The sequence below is a fragment of the Eleginops maclovinus genome, chromosome 9 (assembly GCF_036324505.1).
Source record: "Eleginops maclovinus isolate JMC-PN-2008 ecotype Puerto Natales chromosome 9, JC_Emac_rtc_rv5, whole genome shotgun sequence".
NCBI classification, from domain to species: Eukaryota; Metazoa; Chordata; class Actinopteri; order Perciformes; family Eleginopidae; genus Eleginops; species Eleginops maclovinus.
The window spans coordinates 24,516,293-24,534,868 of record NC_086357.1 but is presented as its reverse complement, the minus strand read 5'-3'; the positions used below and the strand labels follow the sequence as shown (position 1 = coordinate 24,534,868).

The 18,576-nt window shown below is 41.4% G+C and overlaps 1 protein-coding gene across 4 annotated transcripts in view; it reads left to right on the top strand.

Moving 5' to 3' along the window:
• tle2b (TLE family member 2, transcriptional corepressor b) overlaps positions 1-18,576 on the top strand; it is a 94,985-nt gene that overhangs the window by 24,691 nt on the left and 51,718 nt on the right. For all 4 annotated transcript variants that reach the window (XM_063891524.1, XM_063891525.1, XM_063891526.1 and 1 more), the window contains one exon: positions 15,142-15,186. In XM_063891524.1, coding sequence (XP_063747594.1) covers positions 15,142-15,186 — 45 coding nt within the window. The remainder of the gene's footprint in view (positions 1-15,141; positions 15,187-18,576) is intronic.

Genomic DNA, 18,576 nt, shown 5'->3' with positions numbered 1-18,576 from the left:
GTATATTGGAGAAAACACACGCTTGAACTACATGACAGTCCCATGGCTGTGCATCACCACGGCTAAGCTAAAGGCAAACTTGTGTCACCTTGATGAAGTTTGTAGGTTTTTAAGCCACTCCTTAGCAATTCCACTTTGGACATTCACAAGTGGGGTATTTACTGATGTATTTAATGTTGTAGAACAAGGCAAACACGTTAAGAAAAACCATTGACTTTGCGACGAAGGAACCAGAAGTGGTGAAATGCTATGTTCCTATCCAGGTTTAGGACTCCAGCTTCCTACAGACAGTCCACACTGTTTTCATTCGACCATCCCTGGTAGTTTTCAATCTTTAATCAAGAAGATATTTTTACCCAAACCACGATGCCTCCACCACCCTGGCTAAACAGTTTTTGAGCTTTAACCCCAACTATAGTGCTGCAAATATAGTCTTATTTTGTCTGAAGACTTAAGAGGACATTGACTGCACTCAGACATTTTACATGTTGTCCTGGAGGCTAGACAGATGATGTGTTTGTGTTTTTCTTGGAAGACTTGTTGCATTTGGCACTGTCTTATCTTCATATTTTCCCTGAGAGAAAGTTTGAGAAAGGTGCCAGTGTTGTCTGATCATCAGCCATCCTGTGGAAACTTGGTTACTCGCAAAGTATTCTTGTATACATCACAAATAAAGTATGAATGCTGTAGAGAAAATAACCTGAACATCTTGACCTGAAAGGCTTTCTTTATGTGGAATAGTTTCGAGGATGTGACTCTAACTTAGCAAAGAGCAAAATGCTGCAGTAAGCCAAGAATCAGTAGGTGTTGGTTTAGTTTTCTCCTGATGGCATGAAACTTTCCCTCTCTGTGAAAGTTTGTTTTCCTCCTTACTTTAATTCTATAGCTGGCAATGAGTTGGTTTTACACTTTTCACGCTTGGAGAAATGATGCCATACCCTCCTCTGTGTTGCTGCAGGTTTAGAGACGGTGTGTTTGTTTGTTTGGCAGACCAAGTCTGTGTATCTTTTTTGGATGGAATATTATGTTTTGTGTTGGCTTTTGTACTAGACTGACTCATTTCTTTTGTCGATGTAGAAAGACATTGGCATCTTTAGTGATGGGTGCACACACACACAAGGAGTCACACACACCGAGAGTGTCTGTGGGCGTCTTGCCTTTCTCCTACTGTTGTATTTATAATTCACGGCTCTCAGATTTCACTGCTCTCCTGGAATTCTTCTGTGTATTTTTAAATAAGGTTGCATTGTAGCCCCGGCTAATCATGGGGAGAAGGGGGGGGAGGCGAAGACGTGCCGGTCACATGTGAGTCTCCTGCCTGCAGAGCCGCACTCACACCTGCTGACCTTTAAGGTTGAAGAGCAGATACGCAGGCACGAGGCCCAGCGGTGTGTGAAAGAATTGGAGATGCAAATGCTGTCTTGCATCACAAAACCCCACAAAGACAACATTTTGATCTAAAAACACCTTTAATGTCAACCTCTTATCTTCTGTTTTCCCCACTACCTAGATGTAGTTGAGTGTTGCTGACCTTGAAATGGGAAAACCTTAATGATGGTTAGCCCTATTATGGTTTTGGGGGGGTTTTCCCCTACCTGTAGTGTGTTATACAGGTTTGTGTGCATGTAAAGGATTAGAATCCCAAAGTTCCCTCCAGAGGGAGTTTCTCTCACACACACTCCCCCCCCTTCCCAAGGCCTCCATTGGACACTCTGGCTGCTATTGGGTTAGGGCTCCAGCCGGAAAGACTGGCACAATGTTCTCTGGCATGCAAAGTAAAGGAGATAGAGGATAGAGTAGGTCTTGAGATTTGAGGAGTCACTTTACTCCTCTATCATAATAATTTAAGGCGCCTGTCATGACACCTAAGGACACTGCACAATTTGTTAAATATTCAAAGAGGTAAAAGCAACAGGACATGATGAAAACACAAACAGGCCATCACGGAGGAGACAAAGTGGACAACCGAGTAGGCTCATTTGAACAGGTGGGTTTTTAGTTTTCATTTTTAGGCCTTCAGTGTTAGACATCAGTTTCCACTTTCCAGCATCCTCTTTGTTGTTTCAGAGGTTACTGCTTCAAGAGCTTCTTGCACACGTATGACTGAAGGCTTTAAAGTCACATTATGCATGTTGTGGTCCAGTTTCTCCCTTAGTTTTATTTTAGTTTTCTTCATAATTAGAATTGGGTAATATGAATAAATACTGTTCAATGATTCAAGATTCACAAAGCTGTTCCTACCGCAGTATCTTTTCCCCCCTAATCTTAAGCATTTGTTCCGTGCTTTTGCCACATCGCCCTCTTTATATGACTACAGACATTTGAACCAGTTTAACTGTTCATTAGTAACAATAAAAGAACAACGACTGTATCCTGATACTTACAGATATGGTGAAATAAAATAACCCTCATATTAGATTTCCGCAAAGTTGCCCAACCCTACAAGTAAAAAATGTCTTTCCAAACCTTTTCTTTCCTCGTGACTGTTAGCCGACTGTCTCTCATTCTGTCAAACTGAAGAGAAAGCTCTCATGGGGGGGGGGGTGTGGACTGTGTGTAGAAGAAATTACTACTGGAGGGTGACAGCTCGCAGTGGGGAATCACATTAGGTGGCTTCTCCATCACTGTGTGTGTCTGTGTGTGTGTGTGTGTGTGTGTGTTAAATTGAGACCCACGCGGCACTGCAGGGATCCGGTGTGAGTGAACGGCCATGCTGTCTGCGAGAGGAGAAATAAAGTTGTATCAAACTTCATGATACACATATTACAGACGAGAGGAAACGCTTTATATTTATGTGAGCTGTTGAGCTGAGTGAGTGGAGGTGATAATACTGTCACTTTTTATTTGACATTTTAAACGGCCGTACCGTTCAAACATGGAGAAAATGTACCATAAATTAATATGACACACAACCATTGCAGAGGTAATGAGTGTGAGGGTTTCTGATTTGACTCCGGAGAGGGAATAATTAGGAATGAAGGTAAAGAAGTTTGCTGCCTTTTTATAATCCCATCTTTTCTCAGATTTTTCAACCACATCTTTTTGAATAAGTGACAGCGTTAGTGGACAGTGATGCCCCAGTAAAGGACATATCTGACATATTATGCAACATCCATCATGCATTATTTCTTCCCTGTGGATTTAGAAGAAGAATTGGAGGATGAAACCCTCTTTATTTTGTCACACATCCATTCAGTACAGCAAAATTGGACCTGCATTAACCCATCCTGGTACTAGCAGCAGTGACCGGGAAGCTACCAGTCCACACTGGTCCGATCGGGACGTGAACCGGCGACCCTCCGGTTCACATCCCTACAGTCTGAGCCACCGCCGCCTATTTGTGGAGTAGTTCATGATTTAAAACAGATACAAACACGTTATGAGCAACCAGTAAAGTAAAGTTAGCTGCCGTTAGTTACACTTGAGAGTCTTTTTAAGCCGTTTTCGAGCTACTTTTTATTATTTTTATTTGTCTTACTAAAACCCATTAAAAAATGATTAGCATGTCAATGTTGGTTTTTTTTAAGACAACCTCACCTATATAACCTGATTTTTACATACTTTATGAACATTTTGGACCCAGAATCACACAACAATGATATTATTTTGATATGGGTAACACAAAGATAAGATAAGATGGATCTTTTTTTATAGGAGTTAGAGCAGCAACAGAGTGGGAATGAAAACAGGACAGTACTATGACATCCTGTTTCTGCTTGGTAATTGTCTTAATGAGCTTTACTGAAGTCACAGTTGACATTTTAAAAGCTTATCAACTTTATTTAAACTTGTAACTTAGCGTAATCGTACCACTTAATAAAACAAAATAAGGAATAAGGCTCTTCTTTCTCCTGTTAAAACGCTTTCACTGTCATTAAAAACTATTTGTTGGTGGGGAAAAAGTAATCTAAATGTGGTTCAACCATAAAAACACAACTACTGAAATATATATATATATTGTTTTTAAATAATATATTGATTCTAGTTAATTAAATAAAAATGCTAATTTTGTGTTTTATCTTTTTATTTTTATATTTAAACTTGACTTAACCAGCAGGAGATCATGGCTGCAAGTGCTTTGTCTCATGTGGATATTTGTTGGGACATTGTGTGTGTGTGTGTGTGTGTGTGTGTGTGTGTGTGTGTGTGTGTGTGTGTGTGTGTACAGTGTATATCTGTGTATACGTCGTCCATTCAGTACAGCCCCTCAGGCAGAGATGGTGTGTGTGTGTGTGTGTGTGTGTGTGTGTGTGTGTGTGTGTGTGTGTGTGTGTGTGTGTGTGTGTGTGTGTGTGTGTGTGTGTGTGTGTGTGTGTGTGTGTGTGTGTGTGTGTGTGTGTGTGTGTGTGTGTGTGTGTGTGTGTGTGTGTGTGTGTGTGTGGATGGATTAATGCGCTGCTCTCAGCCTCTTACTCGGCTCCCAGCTCATCTGTCTGATTCGGGCTGACACACTGTGTTCTCTTCGGCAGCATTACAGTCACAAACTGCTTCAGAAAATGGGGGGAGGGAGGGAGGAGGAGGGAGGGAGGGGTCAGAAAAAGGGGAAAGAGAGGGGAGAAAAATTAAGGGGGAGAAAATAAGTAATAAGGGAAGTGAAGAGAGAGAGAGATGGGGACAGTGAGATGTGGAGAGAAAAGAGACGGAGATGAAAGAGAAATATGAGAGACGGAGAGGGCACGAGGGCATTGGCAGAGACGGCAGAGAAAAGAAAACAGAACAAGGACATCGGCGAGGAGGGAGGAAAGAAACGGAGAAGAAACACATCAAACACAGAAAGGGAGCACTTTGTATGAGCATGATACAAGTAATGGAGATGGAGGGGGGGCTTGAATAGACACAAGGTGGGTTTCCATCCCCCTTTGTTGATGCACATTTTCAATCTGCACAAGAAATATGGATTTAAAGATGGGCATGATAGGGTCAAAGTTTGTGTATCAGTTAAAATCAAAGGTGCAAAGGAAACAGATTTAGCCAATAAATGATGTCGCATTCGACTTCAATATCAAGTGAAGCAGCTCTGACTCCTCACATAGTTGAACCAAACTCAGCTGTCATATTTCCATAGTTTCTCAGCATTTCATGTCTGACTGACGCTGATCAAAGTACATCATCTTGTAGCGCCTTTATTTTCTGCAGTGAAATTAGTGCTGCTTAATGTTTATCTGGAAGAACCAACTCCTGATAATCACATATATGGAAACAAGCATCAAGTTGCTGTTTATTCAGCAGATTTTCTCCTAAATTTGGTTAAAATGTGCGTTGCATTTGGATGGAAACCTGACTGGGAAAGATAATCCGAATCAGAATACTCTATTTAATCCAGGGCGGAATTAGGTTGTGTGACATTAGGTCTATTACAGGATTAAAGAAAGAATACACATTTAGAATTGAATTAAATATATTAAATATTAAGTTAATTAAGTAAAAAATGTGCATTTATAAAATGAGATAAATATATAAATAAATAAAATAAAATGTGCACTTTTTATTACAATATATACATCCATAATTATGTAACATGCTAAAAATACAACGTGTTGTATTAATTAAGATATAAATGATTAAAACCAAAGGATACCTTGAAATGCACGGTAACATCTCAAGTGTTATTAGCAAAGAGTAAAAGTAACACCAAGAATGGTAGAGAAGGCAGAGGGTTGAATCTGAACCCTGATTTTTTTTTTCCTCTCTAAGCCAAACGTTGCTCTGCCATCCCATAGTGGGAGTTGTCCAGGGGATTTAAGAGGGGGCCAGATGCAGGGAACGATTGAATCCTTTTTAAGAGTCTTAAACCTGTCTGGACTGTCTGGAGCAGAAGATGCAAACAGGAGGAGTGTTCATAAAGATGGACTGCTTTGCGCTATACCCAACGCTCCTATTGGCTAGCGCTCCAACACATTGTACATGATATGCTAAGGGGCGGGACATCTCTAAGTGGTTCACCAATCACAACAGAGCCGGGCCAGGCAGTATGAGAAAAATAAAGAGCTTTTTGAAAATTAAAGCATGGAGACATGTCACAGGAGAATGAGCAGAATATTCCCTTACTCAATTTTCCAGTTGAGTAAATGTACTGAGTTATAGTCCACCATTGCATCTTGTGTTTTATAGATATAAAGACCCTTAAATTCAAGGTCAGTCACATCCAGTTGTTCCTCAGCCTCTGATGAAACGTGCTGCAACGAGGCTGGATGTCTACTGTGACTGATTTAGTCGTCACCCGCTGACAGGACACACTGCAGTGTAGTAGAGCCTGCTAACCTCACCGCTGATGTGGGTATGAGCAGCGTGCTAATAAATGTTTTAACATCAGTGGTATGTGTGTGTGTGTGTGGGCGGGCGGGCGGGCAGGCAGATGAAAGAGACAAGCTCACCGCAGAGACACCGATGAACAATGCTTTTGTTAAGGTTTTTATACACACATCCACACCCACACAACACAAATAATACATGCAGACACAATCAGTTTGCACCCACATGTATGCCGCACACACACCTATTGAATACAAACCCAGTCCACACACGCACGAGTATGGATTTACACACACACACACACACACACACACGTACACACATGTCCCATTTAGATAAATCACCTTGGATTAGACCCACTTCCTAAAGCTCATTTTTAAAGTCTGCCAGCGTTCTTTGCAGAATGCATACAGGAGATAGAGAGAGAGAGAGGCTGGCCCCGTCGTCTTACACTCTCTCAACACCATGGGGGGAGGACCGAGGGAGGGGGGAACGAAAGAGCATACACTCCCTGAAGAATGGAAGTGTGGAAAGAGGAGGGAAACTCGAGAGTGGAGGAAGAAAGAAACGACAAGCAGCTCATTGAGAGAAACGCAGGAATGCTTTCTGATGATGACAGTGCTGTGTGTGTGTGTGTGTGTGTGTGTTATTAGCTCAGGATAAGACGTTAGATATGTTCAGGAGAGTGGAACGGTACAGAGCGATGAGAGAAACAACAATTACTCTGCAACCTCGTTCATCTAAAGTAACACAAAGGAGCCAAAAAGCAAAAACTGGGCGATGCAGAAAGGGGAAAGGGAGATGCTGCACGTCTCTTATTGTGTATACATGGGTTTACATTTAGATTTCAGGCCAAGTTTTCGACAGGAATTGATGACAAATGATTTCCCTTAATCACATATTAGCTTTCCTTACAAATAGTCGGATATTTTAATCGGTCAAAGTTTTAAAAGTATACAAAGCCTTTAGATTTGATTATAATAGTGCATGCTTTACACATGACAAACATGTTTTGTGGTTCTTGAGGAAAAAGGAGTATAAAATACATGGATATACAGTGTTACACACACACACACACACACACACACACACACACACACACACACACACACACACATACACACACACACACCCCCTCTCTTACCCTTCTCTGGATAAGGGCAGTGCTGTGTGTTCTTGGTAAGCAAAGTCAGCCAGTTGGCTTAGTGCCCCTCTGTCAGGCTAAACACACACACACACACACACACACACACACACACACACACACACACACACACACACACACACACACACACACACACACACACACTACATCTAACAGAAGCAGTGACACACGGAGGGATTATATAACGTGGGATCAAGGGCGTGGGGGGGTGTAATTGGAGGTTGGGGGGGTGGCTGTTAAGAGAGGATGAACCTATTAAAAAAATCTGACTCCAGCAGACAAAACACACACTGTACTGCAGTTTCAACTGTGACCTTTGAGCGGCTGTTAATAAAGCCTGCTGCAGACACCTGTTACACACACGTCTGATCCACAAACACGATGCAATATCGCAGTGGGAGATATTATACTTTTGTTTGGATAAAGGTCCACAGACTTTGCCTAAACATGCTTTTGGATAAGGATGAAAAAAATACACCTCGTTATGTACTTATCACAACACTGTGTTGCTGATTGTTGACATATTATACGGCACATTTTACAGGAAAAGGTTTGATAACCACGCTGAATGCTCGGCTCCCTCCTTTGCACGGCTTGATACCAAATCTCTACATATTGCCTCAATTACTTCATCAGGTTCCCTATTAGCATTGTGTTTATTTATTATAGAGAAACAGGAGAGGTAGACGATAGGGAGGGAATAACATTCATCAAGGGGATCCTGTTGCAATCAAACCCAGGTTTTATTTCTATATTTAAAAGAAAAGCTACATACTGTAAGTGGGTCGGATGGAAAGTAAATCCGTGTGTGTCCAAACATGGTGTAACACTGACTGATCTGAAAAAAACCTACTTTTTTAATTGTTTACCTACCATGTGAATGAGGCCAAACAGTCTGACGTTCCTTAAGACATATATAAGATATCATAAGATGTACTTTATTGATCCCAAATTTGTATTTTTTTGGTTGCAGCAGCATAAAAAACAAGGCATTGCACATAAGTGTAAATAAAAGAGTAGAAATAAACAATTCTAAAATTAAAACAATGTTGGACAAATAAAATGCTATTGAAATGAATTTACAGTAAACAAAATAAATCAGGATATTATTTACATTACGTGTGTAAGGAAAAACACATATGCTGTTAAATGAAATGTACTCTGTCCTTCATAAGGTGTTGACTTTTGCATTCATACTGATAACTGTTGCCCTTGTAAGCTACCACCCTCACAGACTACAGAGCACCATTGTTATACACTACAGTCCAGACTAGACTCCCATAGAGCATTCTCACAGAGCTGTGCTGTCTGCACGAAGAGGACAATAGTCACTTCACTGCTCTCCATTCTCTGACACCCACAGCACTACTGTTACATTTCAGTCCCTCAGTCTAGTCCTTTCTTCCACCTCAAAGGAAAAGTCTGGACTAATTATTTCTGGAGTTTAATCGGTTCTGTATGATGCTGTAACTGACTTTGTGTCACTTTGCCAGATTATCAGATCTGAGCTTCCTGTCACCTTTACGGTTTTTGGAGTCCTGACATTGTTACGCTGCTTCCTGGCTTCTTTGGACTGCATTTCCCAGCATTAACTCCTGAAAACAGATCGACCTCCTAAAGTGTGATAAGCTCTCCTGAAGGTGATACTGTTCCCGGCCTGACCTCACATCAGGAAGCAAGCGGGAGGAAACGATCCTGCAGGGAGCAATAAACTATCACATTTTAATATTGGTATCAGCGGCAGTGCTACAGCTCTCCAGCGGCAGAACAATGACGGGAGTAATGCGGCGAATAACCCTTTTGTAGTCAGAGCTTGTTTTGCACTCACTTGAGAACGTGGGAAGTTAATGAATGCATGTGTTTATCACTTGAGAAAGGTGTCGGATAAAAAGTACTTAGACAACAAAGGAGTAGAGATTCTGCAATATAGTTTCCTGCTATTCTTGCATATCCATCTACCTCATTATAAGGTGTCCTTGTAGCGGCAAAAACTCCCTATGAGTGATGCCACTGACAGGCTACAACTTGCTCTCCGCTGTGATGCGTTCCGTACAAGAGTCCGTACTGTAGTTAGAGTTCATGGTGTTTGATAAAGACGCAAAAAGGAGGCCGTGGCGCAGTGGACTAGTGCGTTGATTTTCGGATCAGGGGAGCACAGGTTCAATCGCACCGTCATTGTGTCCCTGGGCAAGACTCTTCACCCCAAGATGCTCCTGTGGGGATTGTCCACAGTATTGTGTGTATACAAGTCTAACATCATATGTAACAACACAAACCATTTCCAAATCCGGATCACGGTCAACAGTCGGAGCATTTCACCCTCTCCTCTTCGTCATACACTAAACCCGCATCCCACAGTTAACTCAAATACCAATAAACCAAGTGATAACCAAAAAGAATCGAACGCGGTGTAAACGGAAATGAGGATAAAAAGAAGCAATGGCAAAAATGCAGTACTTTTGGCTCCTACAATCCTGATTTGGGGAACAATTGAGAAAGAACGTGACTTTGTCAGGATGACCTGTAGTTTTATTATTACCAGTCATTTGAACATTATTTTGTGAGGTTTTTGAAAGTTCAAGAACAAACCTCTATTAGTATACTCAAAAGTACAAATGTGTGTGTGTTTTCTTTTATTGTGTTATGTTGTCTTGATTGAAGTCGGCCTGGCTTTTATTTTCACTGGAACTGAAATGTTTTTCCTCTGACACCTTAAAGCTTCAATCTTGAAAGATGAACATTTTACTGTTTTGAGTTTTTTTAATTCAAATATTTTGTTATGTGATGCAAATAAAACATGCTCCAATGTAATGCATGTTTAAAAAAACCCAAATAAGAATTACATTTACAGAACAATCACGACATCCTGATATAAACTTTACCCCCTGGATTTGCCCAAGAAGCATTTTATCGGTGAAAATGAAGTTAAGTTGAACTCCTTTATATATATTGTTGCATCCTATTTTATAATCATTTTTCTTTGAGCATCATCCCTAAGGTTTATTTCATACTTTTCCATAATGTCAGCCTGCAGAGCTTATGCTGAGGACAGCTGCTGGAGCGAGCTCTGTAGCTAGACCTGAAGATGGTATTCAAATACCGGGGCCATGGCAGTTGCACTGAGCTGTCGGTGGCGTGGTGAAAAAAGGAGAGATATTAAATGAAAAGAGGACCCTAGAGAGTGGAAAGGAGAAACGGAGAGAGAGTTGGAGAGGCTGATGGGTGAGATGGAGGGAGAGTTAATAAGGAGAGACAGGAATTGAGTTAAAAAGACGGGGGGGGGGGGGGCGTGAGGTGTAATGATGGAGAGGTGACGAGAGAGGCTGATGAGAGATGGAGGGAGAACAAAGAGGTATGTCACATATCTTTCATGTTGAGAGGCAGACATGGAAACACAAAGAGCTAGCTTAAGTATTTTGTGTGTGTGTGTGTGTGTGTGTGTGTGTGGTGTGTGTGTGTGTGTGTGTGTGTGTGTGTGTGTGTGTGTGTGTGTGTGTGTGTGTGTGTGTGTGTGTGTGTGTGTCAATCAAAGCATGTATGTTTGTGGTATCAGGTGTGTGTGAAGTATGTGTGAAAAAGATTCCGAGCTTTGAATGCATGTGTGTCAGTGAGAGAAATGGAAAGAAAGAAGAGTAGGGACGAGGAAATATAGATATAGCACTTCGACAAGGACGAGAGAGACAAATATACAAAGCAAGCCAAGGAGAGAGAGAGAGAGAGAGAGAGAGAGAGATAAAAGAGAAAGATGATTGATAGAAATGGCTAAGAGGAGACAGGATGTAAAGGACAGAGGACAATGATCCAGCAGATACATAAAAACAAGGAGAGATAAAAGAGAAAGGGGGAGAGTAATCGGGGGAGGCGTGATGGGAGGAAAAAGGATAATTTGGCAAGAAAAGATGTTGACAGGGGAGAGAGCACATTAGGCTACTGCAGTCGACGTTACACCGTGTTCGGGATTTAACTTCCCTTCACCTACTGAACACACACACACACACACACACACACACACACACACACACACACACACACACACACACACACACACACACACACACACACACACACCTCTACACACAACAACTCCTTCCCTCTGAGAATGATTAATACAAATAATGCTGATAATGTTTAATGAAAAATATGGGATTTCTATCCTTGATTTCCTGGGCTATTTGGGATTTATATGTACTGTCCCACAGAAAGAATATCTTTTATTTACCTATTAAATGTGCACTGGTTTTATCTCCATTTAGTGTGAAAGTCTCTTAGCTTTTCCTAGTGTCTCTTCTCTCCTTTGCTGCACACACACAAGCACGTTCAGTCAACCGAAGCCTGGTGTAATAATTTGAGGTTTATCTATTCATTTTTAACGTGGTGAATTTCGGGTCCATAGTGCCCAAACAAAAAATGAGAACCCTGCTGCTTGTTCAAGTGACATCGAGTCAGGGAAATAAAGTGTGAGTGCACTTTTTAAAACTCTACGGACACAATAGTGGCACACTGGCATGACACAAACCCTTCAGCTTGAATTGAACCGGGTGTGTTGCAGTAAGGTGTCATTTGGCTACCAAGGCACTGCAGCTGAAATACTTTTAATGCAGAATACAGAGCTGGGTAACAACACGTCTCATTCACCTCCTCCGAGAAAAAGGCATCGTTCTCACCCTCCGTCCTGTTGACAGGTGACAGGAAGGTTTTGGCATTGCCACTAAAACAGAAGCATATGTCTGAGCATGTCACAGCCTCAGGGGAAACAACACATGAAACTGTAGCATACAAAAAACCTGCCTCTTTTTACTGTTATAGTTCTTTCCACTATATGGTGAGTTATTATGAAACAATTCCTCATCTTATACAGTATGGTCTTTCTTTATGATAAGTCTATATAATAAGATTACCTTTCGATATAAAATTTAAAGGGGCAATATTCTGCTCCTTCTCAGCTTCATATATGTATTTAGTACCTCTACTGGGACATGTCTCCATGCTTTAATGTTCAAAAAGCTCTTTATGTGTCTCATACTGCCTGTGCTGCAGCACCTCTTTTCACCCTCTGTCTGAAACCAGAGCCCAGTCTGCTCTGATTGGTTAGCTGGCCAGCTCTGTTGTGATTGGTCAACCACTTAGAGAAGTCCCGCCCCTTAGACTACCACATACAATGTGTTGGAGCGCTATTCAATTGAAGCACCTGTGTTACATAGTAATGTCACTATGTTAAAGGAGTAAACAAAGGAGTCCAATGGATGCGCTTCAGGCAGGGGGGGATTGTGTTGGATAGAAACTTTGGGATTTTACCCTTTGCAGACCATTGACATGCACTAAAACCTATGTAGCACACTTCAGAAAAGGGGAAACCCCAATAGAGCACCTTCAATCATTTGTTATCTTTTATTTAATACAGTATTTTTACGCATATAGTGTAAACCTTGCACTAAGTGACCTGGCAGTGCTGTGCTCAATTACGTTCATGCCAAGGAAGTGAATCTGAATTTAAATAGATTGGTACGTACACCAATAGAGACAGACAAAGATAGCTAGTGAGTAAAATGAGACAGGAAATGGAGAGAGAAAGAACATCTGACAGTCAGAAAAAAGGGGGAAAACTATGAAGGGGGGGGAGATGGGAAAGAGGGACTGACAGCCTCTGAGAGGTAGAGAGGAGTGAGAGGAAGGGACTGAATGAGGTGAGGAATAAATGGAGGGAAGAGAGGAGAGCGATGAAGTGAAAATGAGCAGGAGAATACAGAGAGAAAGAGAGGAGAAGAAAGAGTAGAGTCTCGCTCTCATCAGTCAGAGCGCTGCTCATCCGGCGGCAGCGGCTGCCTTTGTCACCGTGACGGATCCTCGCTGTCTGCACGCCGCTCGCCACCAACGCCATTACAGCACATTACTGATGTACACACACGGAAACACACACAGAGGAGAGGGAACAACACGTTTAACAAGCGCACACACACGTGCGGAGGTGGTAGCACAACGAGGCGTTTAGCAAACACACATACAGGTGTGAAATACACACACAGATACACACAACTAAAGAGATACATGAATAGATATGTTGTACTTTTGATTAGACTGTTTGTCCTGCTCACGGTATCTGGATTAGGACATGGTATCTCAGCAACGCCTGGAGAAATGTTCTTGAAATTTGACTCAAACATCCACTTGGACTGCAGGATACGCTGGTTTAAAAAGTTTGGAGGTATAGTTATCCTATCCTTTTTTAAAAGACTACATTTACATAGTCAGAAGCTCCTTTTGTTCAGCCTCACAATGCTGTTTGGTAGTCAATGTGTTTATTTGTCCCGCCCTCCGGCCATACACTCACACAACTTCCAAATCTCAAAACCAAAAAAAACATCTCTTTGTTTTATTGGATTTGGATTTGTCTCCGATATGACGTCATATCAGCAGCAAATCTGGATCAGCTCGTTTGTACCCCTGTTTTTAGAGATTTGGGTAAGGAGGAAAAGAGAGAGGGTTGTATTTTCTGACACTTTGTGACTCTCTTTAAACACCGGGGACACATATTTATGTATAAGAAGCTTTATTTATCCGAGGGAAATTGCTGTGCAACAGTTGCAGCACAAAGTGGGAAAGTAATACAAAGTGAGAGGTAAAATCAAACTAACTTAAAATAGTGCGTTTTGCATAATAAGGGACCTTTAATTCATCAGGCTTAACTTAAACATTGCTTTCCTAACTTTATAAACATCTTTTGACAAGTCAGCACAAAGACACGAATGAAAGAGTCGTTTTTATTATAACAGATCCAGATATTAGAGGCATTATCAGACAGTCAGTATTGGTTTAGGGGCATCTGGAGTTTCCTTTGCTGATGGATGTGTTGTATTTACCTGTGAGTCTGGATCACATGAAAGCAGCATCAGGCTGAATCAATAGCCTTTAATCTTGTTAAGTGGATTATTTTACTGCAGCATACATTTACAATAGTGACTGAATATCTGGAAATTGCGCTCTGAGTCACACGTGAATAGATCCCCGTCTTGCACACGAGACTATTAACATCTGGAGGAACGTCATTACATCGGGGGGTCAGAACACCCGAAGATGTTGAGGGTCCTGGAAAAAGATGCAGACTCGTACTGTAAACACACAGACTTGAACACACACTCACTTATATACAGTCGACAGTGAACTCAGCAAGCATTCACTGAGTCTCATTAGTCTGATAGGCTCCGCACATAGGTTTTTGCAGGAACACACACACACACACACACACACACACACACACACACACACACACATACACATACACACACACACACACACACACACACACACATACACACACACACACACACACACACACACACACACATACACACACACACACACACACACACACATACACATACACACACACACACACACAACTTCTAACACATTTGGCAGCAGTGCAAAAACAAAACCTGCAGAGACGGTAATCGCTCACAACTCACACAGAGACATAAATACCTCATTATCTATGCACACACACACACACACACACACACACACACACACACTTGCTTTTACTTTAAACACACACATACACTTTCTTCCTTCTCTCTTTCTTCGATCTTCTCACTTTCTTTTCTTGCTTTCATCAAATCCACACTGGCATATGCAGCTACGCTCTGCAACATCTGTTCGACGGGGGATACAGCGTTAATGTGCGCTGTGTTTAAAACGCTAACGCAGTCTTCTCTTTCTCTCCACAGTACTACGAGATGTCCTACGGCCTCAACATCGAGATGCACAAACAGGTGAGAAGTTTTGGGAGTTTTTCTCCACTCACTGCTGTTGGAGGTTGTGTGTGTGTGTCACTGTAGCTGCATTTTTTGAGTAGGCGTTTTGAAGTGAATGTTATTTTACCCACACAAACCCTGTATGCCAATGTGTCACTTTGTGTGGGTTGCTTTTTTTTACTTTACCTGAACCTGTCCTCGTTATTATTTTGTGTTAGGACTTATTGTAACGGCCTCGGTAGATGTAAAAAACGTGCACAATTTAATGGCAAACATGCGCTATAGTTGGGGTAACACAAAAAAAAACCCTGTATATTGTGATGGAAACTTTTGAAGCAATGGAGATGGAACTCAGAGAGACACAGGGAGAGCTGGAACTTTGATGGCAAACACTGAAGGTTTATTATGAAGTTAACGGCCGGAGAATTAACAAGAAATTTGCTGCAGCCACGAGTCGACATAGCTGTTGCCTGACCAATTCTGAAGAACTCTCCTACAATGCAAGGTTTTAACTAGTTCAGACTGTATAATCAACATTCCTCATCAGCTAGAATCAGATAGAAATATGGACCCTGAATAAAAGTAGACCTGTCGTCGATGGAAAAGAATGTGTGCCACGTTCCAGATACAGTAAGAAGGGCTTTTAGACGTCCCTGAACAATAACTATCTCATGGTAGCTTGTGCTCGGTCAAAGTCTGGCATCAACAATGCGCCCAAGCTGCACCTCCTTCAGGGAGATTACAGCACCCCAAGGCCGAAAGACGTATGCCTTGGGAACGCAGACAGAGGAAGGAGAAAATTATGAGCTATGTCAAAGTTTAACTACTTAAGCCAACAATTCCCTAAGAGTTATTTCCACGAAAACGACACACATTAAGTCATGTCTTTTGGAGTTTGGGTTGTTATTGTGTCTCAGGGTGTTATTTATTGACAGGATCTTTAATTTCTCTGTAAAAGGGAAAACATCCAGACTTATCTCTGTACCTAAAATAAGCACCACAAGTTGTTTCTCTCTTTTTCATGTTGGATTAATAATGAGTCAGCAACAAGTGGTTTCAACACTGAGCTATGCATTACTGCTTTTGAAAGGGTTCACAGCAAACCCTGTACTGTAGCTTCATGCCTCTGAAAGGAAGATGTTTATCTTGTATACAGAGGCATGAAGCAGCAGGGTGTGTTTCCTGTACAGATATGATAATGCTGTTGACTTAATGTTGAATTGTGAGGTAGTGTTGTAGTCAAGTCCATGTTAACCGAGACAAGACCAAGACCGGAGCATACCAAGACCAAGACTTTAAGAGGTCGAGACCAAGTCAAGACCAAGACCGGTCTCGAGGACAGTCTTTCACTCAGCTATTATCAAACTAATAATGATAGCGGCTGAGGCCAGACTTTCAAGATGGCTTGTAAAGACATTTAGAGACATTAGAAATGGAAAATGTGTGTTTTACAGAATTTGTGGCAGAAAACAACTGTCATTTAAACTTAAACTAAACACTGTAATGTATTCAGTGCAGAGTTGTTGCATTGGGGTAAATGGTTAATGGACTGGATTTACTGATGACTGCAGGGATCAAACCCACAACCTTCAGATTGAGTCCAAACCAACCTTACAGCCTATGTTTATGTCACATAATACACACTTTTTCTGGTTTCTCAGTGTATCATTTTTTAGCTAAATTAAGCAGGATCTTAAATGCATGTGTTAACAAAATAAAACATGTCATTTCAATATGTATCTGGCTTGTAAAGGAACTATAGCCATGACAAACATATGTTTTACAGAAGGAGGGCGACAGACTTGAGGTTAAGTGACACTAGATTTTGAGGGCAGGAGGGTGGTCCTGACCAGGGGGGCTTCAAACAGCTCAAGTGGAGGCTAAATGAATGGAAGTAAAACAAAAAAATACGACATTAGATATGAAAAGAAGGGAAAGGTATTTTCTCTTTAGATTACGGTTGCAGTTAAGACTGTTGTGTGTGAATTGAAACAAACCAAGTGTAAGTTTTAACCACTTTTCCAAGAGTCAGAAACCTATTAATTCCTGAGGAAAAGCCTTTTTAAATATACAGTATTTGGCGTAGTGTTAAGTTATGTTAAACAGCAATATCAGGCAATTTTGGCACAATGGTTTGAGGGATGAAATAACGTAATCATGATCCAGAAGCCATCCAAGAATCGACAGGAATTAAGCAGGTAGACTTAAGGGGCGCCTGTTCCAAAGCTTCCTCAGAGGGGGGTCCTGCAGTCTTAGACTCTGATTTAAAGCAAAAGATAGTAAGAAAGACTTTTTTTTTCCCTCAACAATGTACAGACCAACTCCCAGGTATAAAGAGATAAATGAATGTCATCGTAGATTGGTTATTATTTTCATTTATCCTCAAAGTCATCCGGTATTCATGAGTGAAGAAGACGTGTGAGTGATGAGCAGCGGGGGCTCTCAGGAGTCGCTGACTGCTTGTCAGTTTCCACACTTGTTGCTAATTTGCTGTCTGGGTCACGCTGCAGAAAGAGGGAGACAGTCAAATTGCAGACAGGCAGATAAATGCCCAGACAGACAGACAGACGGACGGACGGATGGCAGACATGAGATCTGTGCTGCTGTGCTGTCAGATCCGTGCAGATAGACGGAGTCATTACCCGGCTGAATGGCGTCTTCCTTTAAGGTGACTGTCTGTGTCTCCCCCTCTCTTAATCTGTCTTACTGTCATGCTAGCTCTGCGGTGGACTGTTAGAAAAGGAAAGAGGGGGATTTATTCTTTCATATTTTTACAAAGAACTCCCAGCATGCCCAGCGTGATGCATTTAGAAAGCAGCTCATTGTTTGAACGGCTTTCTTTAAACGCCCTCAAATGAAAGCCTCCGCACTTTAACCTCATAATCATTTTGTCATTTCATGATCAAGGTAATTATAGCATAGAGACATCAAACAGTGGCTTTCTGTCCAAATACTTGTAGTGCAGTGTACATACTTACTCCAGACTCCAGCGCTGACTGATGTTACGCTCAAGGGTTGAAGTAAAGCATGGTTCAAGATGACTCTAAGCACTGATTAGAGAGGCAACGTTGAAATTATTCGGCAACTATATTGTAAATCAATCAGTTACATGCACAAGGGTCTATTTGAGGTGTTCTTTGAATAAGGAGGTAGACACAAAAAATAACAAGAAATCTCCAGAGGCTGTTGGATGATTGTTTAAAAAGAGAAGACCTTGGAGTTTTTTGTGATTTGTGTAGATAATCATACTTCAGTGAGGGCTATTTATTTTTCTCTGGCAAGAGTCATTGAGAGCTTCACAAAGTAAAAATGACTTTATACTATGATAATAAAGTTCTTTTTGTATTTTGTTGACCTCAGCCATCAAACCACCCTGCAGAGAAAGTGGTGCTTTAATAAAAACCGTAA